At 48.3% G+C, this 9,902-nt stretch overlaps 1 protein-coding gene across 1 annotated transcript in view; it reads left to right on the top strand.

Annotated features, from left to right (window-relative positions):
- LOC311120171 (D(4) dopamine receptor-like) overlaps positions 1–9,040 on the top strand; it is a gene marked incomplete at both ends in the record, with an annotated part of 11,413 nt that extends 2,373 nt beyond the window's left edge. Inside the window, 2 exons of the mRNA XM_084194789.1 lie at positions 185–789; positions 8,832–9,040. Coding sequence (XP_084050915.1) covers positions 185–789; positions 8,832–9,040 — 814 coding nt within the window. The remainder of the gene's footprint in view (positions 1–184; positions 790–8,831) is intronic.
- Positions 9,041–9,902: the final 862 nt, after the last annotated feature.

Raw genomic sequence — 9,902 nt, 5'->3', positions numbered from 1 at the left:
TGTCTCTCTCTCTCTCTCTCTCTCTCTCTCTCTCTCTCTCTCTCTCTCTCTCTCTCCTCTCTCTCTCTCTCTCTCTCTCTCTCTCTCTCTCTCTCTCTCTCTCTCTCCCTCTCTCACTCTCTCCCTCTCTCCCTCTCTCCCTCTCTCTCTCTCTCTCTCTCTCTCTCTCTCTCTCTCTCTCTAGGTTCATTGCTGTGTCCATCCCTCTGAACTACAACAGGAAGCACGTTGACCAGCGTCAGATCATCCTGCTGTCAGGCACCTGGCTCATAGCCCTGGCCGTGGCCTCCCCCGTCATGCTGGGTATCAACAACATCCCGCACCGTGACCCCACTGAGTGTAAACTGGAAGATGACAACTACGTAGTGTACTCCTCTGTCTGCTCCTTCTTCATCCCCTGCCCCATCATGCTCCTCCTCTACTGCGGAATGTTCCGGGGCCTGAAGAGGTGGGAGGAGGCGCGCAAGGCCAAGCTGAGGAACAGCATCCAGGCCTGTAGGAAGCTTCAGCATGCAGCCGCCGCCGCCGTGCCTCCTCCGGGGACCATCCCCGGGCCGCTGCCCATGCCCCTGCCCAGGATCATCGAGAGGGATCTGGCTCAGGCCCGGCTGGGGCTGGAGGATAATGATGACTTTCGGCAGCCGGACTGCCCCCCGTTCCCCTCGGAGTACAGGGAGAGGATCAGCTCCGTGCCGTCTATCTCCTACCAGCAGCAGCCGCAGAAGAGGAAGCGAGCCAAGATCAACGGCAGGGAGAGGAAGGCAATGAGGGTTCTTCCTGTTGTGGTGGGTAAGTGCCGCAGATAAATGTTTGGAAGGGTCAAAAACTCACAAAGTTTCCCCTGACTTGTCAAAACTCATAAAGGTTCCCTTCAAACTTGTCAAAAACTCACAGAGGTTTCCCTCAAACTTCAAGTCTTAGAGTATGAATCATAGTGGTCCTCTGTAGCTCAATTGGTAGAGCATGGCGCTTGTAACGCCAGGGTAGTGGGTTCGATCCCCGGAACCACCCATACGTAAAAATGTATGCACACATGACTGTAAGTCGCTTTGTATAAAAGCGTCTGCTAAATGGCATATTATATTATATTATTATAGTCAAGTTTCAAGTCTTTGTGACTGACTCAAGTCCCCATCTCTGCTTCCCCCTTCTCTTTCTACTGAGAGCTCATAGGGTTGGTTCTGACTGGTCGTGATCAGACCTGGGTCAAATACGTGTTCTGGGCACATAGTGTATAAACCTCGTATGGCCGACCTCAAAGCACACATTGCTTTCTCCAAAGGCTTAACAAAATACTTTTTCAAATATGTCATAAAAAACTAACACCCATTGGAAGCCTTAAAGGCCAGGCGAGACGGTCACTATCAGATAGTCCTGGGAACCGGTTCTCCAGTTATAATGACAGGATACATTAAAAACAAAAGGATGAGTATTGTGTTCCAGCTTCTTATTCACTGACCTGCTTAATGGATGAACATGTTAATCAAACCCGGACCTGGAAATTGATAGAAAGGTTCAATCATGAAAGTCTGAATGAAAGTGATGAAAAGGATCAAATACCCAGCAGGCCAAACTGGTTGAAATGATGTCATTATGTCATTATGTCATTATGTCATTATGTCATTTTAACCAGTTTGGCCCACTGGGAGAGTATTGTGTTTCAGCCTCTCCGGAGTCACTGACCTGGAAATTAATTATGGGCCCCAACGGTCTAAATGGAAATGATGCATTGATATACCTAGGGGGAATTCTCTATCTATCTCTCATTTCTGGAGATATTCACTTTTGGCCACAGCATCATCATTCATGAATAATTTGCGGTGGTTGAGTCATTTTCTCAGTGTCAGGCTGATGAGGTGCATTTTTTATGAAACATGCACTATGTTTGAGTGGTGGATGCTGGTGGCGCATCCTTCATCTTCATCGGTGGGAGAAAAAAAAACATCCTTATATAAAAAGGTGCTGTGTCCTGTTGTGCTCTCATGGCTTCCTGATCTGTCATAATGAACTGGTGCACGCTTAAAAAGGGGTTCCAGAATAGGTTATTTGGCTGTCCTCATTGGAGAACCCTTTTGAAGAATCTTTTTGGGTTCCAGGTAGAACACTCTGTGGAAAGGGTTCTACATGGAACCCAAAGGGTTCTACTTGGGAAAAGGATAACCAAATAAGCTTTTTTTTAGGTTCTAGGTAGAACCTTTTTTCAAAGAGTGTGGTGTGTCCACTGCCGTGAGCTACTTTTATATTTAAATGATTAATGGGAGAAACAACCTTTCTAATACAAAATGATGAGAATGCTACAGGTGTTGACAGCAGATACACAGCTTGTTAGTAAAAAACAGAATGCTACAGGTGTTGACAGCAGATACACAGCTTGTTAGTAAAATACAGAATGCTACAGGTGTTGACAGCAGATACACAGCTTGTTAGTAAAATACAGAATGCTACAGGTGTTGACAGCAGATGCAAAATGATTATGCACTTATCATCAATAATGAAAAGTTAATGATAAGCAACTATATGTTGTTGGCAAGCAACACAACTAAATAGTTAAACACGTTAAAAACACATACTAATCAAATCATGCCAAAGGTCATCAAACCCATCCAATAGCTAGCACACCTTGGAGGCAATGGAATTTACTAAACCCAAAGAAGGAAAGCCCTTGGATATCAGTACCATCTTACCAGAGAAACTGATAAACGAGGGCCTACACTTTATCATGTGGGCTCCTGTAGAGTTCCCCAAGCAACACAGCTAAGTTAAAGGTCTGCAGTCATCAGATGCTAGGTCTAACAGAAGGTCTGCAGTCATCAGATGCTAGGTCTAACAGAAGGTCTGCAGTCATCAGATGCTAGGTCTAACAGAAGGTCTGCAGTCATCAGATGCTAGGTCTAACAGAAGGTCTGCAGTCATCAGATGCTAGGTCTAACAGAAGGTCTGCAGTCATCAGATGCTAGGTCTAACAGAAGGTCTGCAGTCATCAGATGCTAGGTCTAACAGAAGGTCTGCAGTCATCAGATGCTAGGTCTAACAGAAGGTCTGCAGTCATCAGATGCTAGGTCTAACAGAAGGTCTGCAGTCATCAGATGCTAGGTCTAACAGAAGGTCTGCAGTCATCAGATGCTAGGTCTAACAGAAGGTCTGCAGTCATCAGATGCTAGGTCTAACAGAAGGTCTGCAGTCATCAGATGCTAGGTCTAACAGAAGGTCTGCAGTCATCAGATGCTAGGTCTAACAGAAGGTCTATAGTCATTTTGTAAGTCGCTCTGGATAAGAGCGTCTGCTAAATGACGTAAATGTAAATGTAATCAGATGCTAGGTCTAACAGAAGGTCTGCAGTCATCAGATGCTAGGCCTATTAGAAGTGTCACTTCAGTCTGCCATTCTCTACCTGACTAAGTATAGCTTAAAGCCTTCAATCCAATCATTATGTAACACTTTGGATCGTCGCTCCAGATCTTCTTACCCCCACAACACACACGACCACAGGTTTAAGTATAGAGGTGCCTAGTCATTCGTTCACGGCTTCAGCTAATGAGCAGAAAACAGATGGAAGGGTTGAGGAGAGTTTAATTTGTTCATTAGTCTCCAATTACACAGCCAGACTGACTGATGTTCCTATGTCTTTGGTAATCCATGTGGGAGACCGTATGGGTCATGACTCATTACACAGATAGTCATTTCACACTATCATGCCCAATCCAAACAATAACTGGATATTTTCTTTTCACATTGTCCTGCCTAGCAGAGTAATCAGGTCAGCTCAGTACAGCTTGGTTCGGCTCAGCAGTGTGAAAAGCCCATCAGTGTTTTCTAACAAACAAACAGAGTTTAAAGTCAACAAAATGATCGCTGCTGTTCACAGATCAGGTTTTTCAGCGGACTTTCAAGTAATAATATTAATAATAATATGCCATTTAGCAGACGCTTTTATCCAAAGCAACTTACAGTCATGCGTGCATACAGGAGGCAGCTGGCTTCAGGGAACACTCCTAGCGTCACATCAATTAGTATTAGCAGGAAATACAGTTAACCATGCAGGGCCACGCCCACTGCTGTGGACACAACAGGCTCCCCCTCACAACAGCAGGCAGTCGGTGAGGGTGGTTCATGTTAACGACAACACAGACCAACAACAACAGTGGCCGTGTGCACTCAGTAGATCACCGGCTGGGTGGAGTGTGCGTACTACCCTTACTCAGTAGATCACCGGCTGGGTGGAGTGTGTGTGTACTACCCTTACTCAGTAGATCACCGGCTGGGTGGAGTGTGTGTGCGTACTACCCTTACTCAGTAGATCACCGGCTGGGTGGAGTGTGTGTGCTACCCTTACTCAGTAGATCACCGGCTGGGTGGAGTGTGTGTACTACCCTTACTCAGTAGATCACCGGCTGGGTGGAGTGTGTGTGCTACCCTTACTCAGTAGATCACCGGCTGGGTGGAGTGTGTGTGCTACCCTTACTCAGTAGATCACCGGCTGGGTGGAGTGTGTGTACTACCCTTACTCAGTAGATCACCGGCTGGGTGGAGTGTGTGTGCTACCCTTACTCAGTAGATCACCGGCTGGGTGGAGTGTGTGTACTACCCTTACTCAGTAGATCACCGGCTGGGTGGAGTGTGTGTGCTACCCTTACTCAGTAGATCACCGGCTGGGTGTCGATGAACGGTGTGCGATTCAACATGTCAAATAGTTGGGAAATGAACAGAGAATTAGGGTGTTCTGTGGTCAGAGGCGAGGCTGTGCATGGCCGACGTCCGCGTTACATTGAGGGTAGATATTAAGTTACTGATGGTAGTGATTCCTACACGGACAGTTAGGAGTATAGGAGGGGAAAGGAAGGAGAAGCATTTAGCTCCTACTCAACGGACAGACAGACAGACATCAGCTCCTCTCCTACTCAACGACAGACGGACAGACAGACATCAGCTCCGCTCCTACTCAACGGACAGACAGACAGACAGACATCAGCTCCGCTCCTACTCAACGACAGACAGACAGACAGACAGACAGACATCAGCTCCGCTCCTACTCAACGGACAGACAGACAGACAGACACATCAGACCCTCTCCTACTCAAAAGACAGACAGACAGACAGACAGACACATCAGACCCTCTTGTTTTCCTCATTTGGCAACAACACTTATTTTATCAGAAGGTTAAAGGACAGACAATTTCTTATTTTCAATTTGTGAAAAGCGTTTGTTGACTGAAATTGTTCTCCACATTGGTCAGATTCTACACTCTGTTGTAGGTGAGCTAAAAGAAGCTGGACCAATGTTGATCCTTTGACTGCTTTATGGGGGAGCTCAATAAGGCTGCTCAATGGAGGAGCGCACAGTCAGGTGGTCATTGCTTCCAGGGGTGCAGTGATTAGTTAGGGACCGGTAAGCAGGGTTCAAATTACACCGTGGAAATTGGAAACATTCGTGAAGGTTAATCTAACTGACATTTTGGGACATTCTAGGGGGTGCTCAACATCTCTAGGTGGTGCCCAACATATCTTGGGGGTGCCTGACATCAAAGTCTTTGACTTGTGTGGGGGGGGGGGGGGTCCGAATCAATATTAAAATTATAATTTCCCTGTTCAGGAGCTGGTATACCTAGCCTGTGTCCCAAATGGCAGCCTATTCCCTATTTAGTGCACTACTTTAGTCCAGAGGCCTCGGACGGCTCTAGTCAAAAGTAGTGCACTATATAGGGAATAGGGTACCATTTGGGACACGCCCGTAATCTGTATCGCGACTCCACCCGACCGCCAAGCCCTTGACTGAGTATTTATAGCAATCCCATCAAACACTCCTGCATTATTAACCTCACCAGAGAGGCAGGCAGGTTTCTAATCTACAAGCACATCAGCTTCCCTATTCCCTACATAGTGCACTACTTTTGACCATGAATAGGGTGCTATTTGGGACTCCCCCCGTGGTAATTTTGACAGGGGTCTGGTCAGTGTAAATGAGTGTTACCCAGGTGTCGTTGTGAATCGGTTGCATCTGAAATAGTTTGGGTTGCTAACCCTGTGGCAACATTAAATTCTCAACCGCTACACACTTACCCTCTCCAGGTTGGAAAAGGATATTAACAATTATTTTCCACAGAATTAGTTTTTCTCTCTCGCATTAGCGTCGGTCTTTCTAAAATGTCAACATGCCCCTTCATAAAATGGAGTGTTTTCTGCTTCAGGGACAAAAGGAGAATATAAGCTAATTGTAAAAATGTGTGAAGGTTAATCTAACTGAGATTTTGATCTGCTGGCCAAATGGTAATGCTCCTTGAGTTAAGACTGACATGGTAGATTGGCTGTGCTTTGCTTATCAGATCAAATGGGGTTGGCAGTGGTAATGGAAAGTGTGGTGGCTGTAGGGAGATTTTCCACGGCACTTTGATTCTGCTTCTGCTTGGTCTTTGTGACAACAGTTGTTGTTCATAAAGGGCTATATAGATACAAGTTGATTGATTGATAATTATTATAATTGATTGGATTTATATTTATAATATATATTAATATATTCTTATATATTCTTTATTTGTGTTTTTTTTTTTTACCATACCAGTGTCCTCCCGAGTGGCGCAGTGGTCTAAGGCTGTCACACCCTGACTCAGGGGACTCTTATATGTTGAGTCAGGGTGTGTATGTTCTATGTTGTATGGTTCTATGTTGGCCGGTGTGGTTCCCAATCAGAGGCAGCTGTCGTTCGTTGTCTCTGATTGGGGACCATACTTAGGCAGCCTATTGGCACTAGTGGGTTGTGGGATCTTGTTCCGTGTGAGGTATGCTGTGTGTTACCTTAGGACTTCACGTGTCGTTGGTTTATTGTTTTGTCGAGTGTTTATTAAGTTTAAATAAACATGTATGCATATCACGCTGCGCCTTGGTCCGTCCCGTCCTACAACGATCGTGACAGAAGATCCCACCAGACCTGGACCAAGCAGTGTGCCCAGGAGGAGCAGAGAGGATGGACTTGGCGGGAGATAAGAGAGGATCTGGCAAGAAAGATGGAGGCCCTGAAAGGGATCAGGGTGGAGAGGCAACCCCAAGAAAAATGTTTGGGGGGGGGCACACGGTGTGGACGACGAGGCAGCAGGAGGCCGCGATAGGGCGGATCTGCTGGTTAGGAGAGGAGGCCACCAGATTACGGGGGCTATTGGTTCAGAGGGAGCAGGAGGTATTCGGTCAGAGGGAGGCGCTACAGGAGGCTAGAAGGGAGAAGGAAGGTGTAGAGGCACGGCGAGAGGAGCTGGTTAGGCAGCAGAAAGAGCGGGGATTAATAAAGGAACCCAGTCCTGCTCCTCGCACCAAGCAAGTGGTGCGTGTCGCCAGTCTGGTCCGGCCCGTTCCTGCTCACCGCACCAAGTCAGTGGTGCGCGTCGCCAGCCCGGCCCGGCCTGTTCCTGCTCCTCGCACCAAGCCAGTGGTGCGCGTCGCCAGCCCGGCCCGGCCTGTTCCTGCTCCTCGCACCAAGCCAGTGGTGCGCGTCGCCAGCCCGGCCCGGCCTGATCCTGCTCCTCGCACCAAGCCAGTGGTGCACGTCGCCAGTCCGGCCCGGCCCGTTCCTGCCCCTCGCACCAAGCCAGTGGTGCGTGTTCCTAGTCAGGTCCGGCCCGTGCCTGCTCCTCGCACCAGACCAGTGGTGCGTTTGTCCAGTCCGGCACGGCCCGTGCCCGTTCCACCGGTGCCTGGTCCGGCACCGGTCAGCTGCTCCACTCCGGAGCCAGAGCAGTCCGCTCCACCGGTGCCTGATCCAGCTCCGGTCAGCGGCTCCACTCCGGAGCCAGAGCAGTCCGCTCCACCGGTGCCCAGTCCAGCTCCTGTCAGCGGATCCAGTCCAGACCATGACGTCAGCCCCTCTCTAGGGGTTCGGGGTCTCCCACACCAGGGTCCAGACAGGGCCTGGCGTATCGTGGGAGGAAGGAGAGGGGAAGCAGCGCGCCGAGGTCCAGACCAGACCAGGGGCGCAACAGGGAGGCGGAGAGTGAGAGGTCGTCACGCCCCGAGCCGGATCCGCCTCTGAGGCGGAATGCCCACCCGGCCCCTACCCTGTTATGTTTATGTTGTGCGGTCGGAGTCCGCACCTTTGGGGGGGGGGTACTGTCACGCCCTGACTCAGGGGACTCTTATATGTTGAGTCAGGGTGTGTATGTTCTATGTTGTATGGTTCTATGTTGGCCGGTGTGGTTCCCAATCAGAGGCAGCTGTCATTCGTTGTCTCTGATTGGGGACCATACTTAGGCAGCCTATTGGCACTAGTGGGTTGTGGGATCTTGTTCCGTGTAAGGTTTGTTGTGTGTTACCTTAGGACTTCACGTGTCGTTGGTTTATTGTTTTGTCGAGTGTTTATTAAGTTTAAATAAACATGTATGCATATCACGCTGCGCCTTGGTCTGTCCCAACCTACAACGAACGTGACAAAGGCACTGGGTCGCAGTGCTAGCTGTGCCACTAGAGATCCGGGAGACCCATGGGGCGGCGCACAATTTGCCCAGCGTTGTCCAGGGTAGGGGAGGGAATGGCCGGCAGGGATGTAGCTCAGTTGGTAGAGCATGGTGTTTGCAACGCCAGGGTTGTGGGTTCGTTTCCCACGGGGGGCCAGTATGAAAAATAAAAAATAAAAAAATTATGTATGCACTCACTAACTGTAAGTCGCTCTGGATAAGAGCGTCTGCTAAATGACTAAAAATAAAAAATAAATAGCGCTTTTCCAGATTCTCAAAGCGCTTACATAGTAAAGGGGGGGAAAGTCACCTCATCCGATCAATCAATCATCCAAAAATTAATTAATTGATCAGAACAGTTCCCTAACCTCTCCTCCTCCTCCTCCTCCTCCTCAGGTTGCTTCCTGTTCTGCTGGACCCCGTTCTTCATAGTCCACACCACGCGGGCCCTGTGTGTTACCTGCTACATCCCCCAGGCCCTGATGAGCACCGTCACCTGGCTGGGCTACGTCAACAGCGCCCTCAACCCCATTATCTACACTGTCTTCAACACAGAGTTCAGGAAGTTCTTCAAGAAGTCCCTCCACTCATTCAGCTGCTGCTGACATCAGCCCCGCACCGGATGGACAATGGTAGCGCTAACCGTGCTCTCACAGAAGGGGTATACTACTGCACAGGGGTCAGGGGTCAGGGGTCAATTCCATGTCAATTCAGGAGGTACACTAAAATGTCCAATTATCTTCAATGCTTTTCAGTGAGGAAAATGTGGAACTGGAATTTGGTTTACTTTCTTCATTGTCTAGGGATGGCCCAGGGCTAAATCTGTATGTATCGCTCTCGAGTGGCCAACCCTCATCCTGGACAGCTACTTAGTGAACAAGGTTTTTGCTACAACCCTACCCTAAACAGATGACCTTGATTAGCTGATTCAGATGTGCTCCAGCAGGGATGGAGTAAAACCCAGCACACCCTGTAGGTCTCCAGGAGGAGGTTACAAGGGCTGGGCTATGTCACCAGCCATCTCAACCCCATAGTTATGCCACTGGGATATGGGTTATATGAGTGGGCAGGTGTTTATCTGCCGGGTGGGCGGAGCTTGCACATTCTAGACCATTCCAAGTGTTCTAAAGTGACATCTCCAACCATCCTGGGCACCGGGCGATGCAAAACGAGCATGCCTCAGGTGTTCCTTAATATTGTTTATTACAGGTGTGATATGAGGCTTAATACTATCATTATAACAGTAGTAGTGTTATTACAGCCCCGTGAATACACCTTAATCGGAAGTTATGAAGAACAGAAGCTAATATATAAATGCATTCATACAGTATGTATAAAATTACAAGCTATAGCCTCTAACCTCCATTACAAATGTTTTTTTTATTTTTTTGAAGTTTGTTGTAATATTTTTTTTTTTTTGCCATTTTACTGAAGCCAAATACTTTGACTGTATCTGCCTGTAACAGC

Source organism: Coregonus lavaretus (genome assembly GCF_964263955.1).
Source record: "Coregonus lavaretus genome assembly, contig: HAP1_SCAFFOLD_7021, whole genome shotgun sequence".
NCBI classification, from domain to species: Eukaryota; Metazoa; Chordata; class Actinopteri; order Salmoniformes; family Salmonidae; genus Coregonus; species Coregonus lavaretus.
This window is presented reverse-complemented; position numbering and strand designations above follow the sequence as displayed.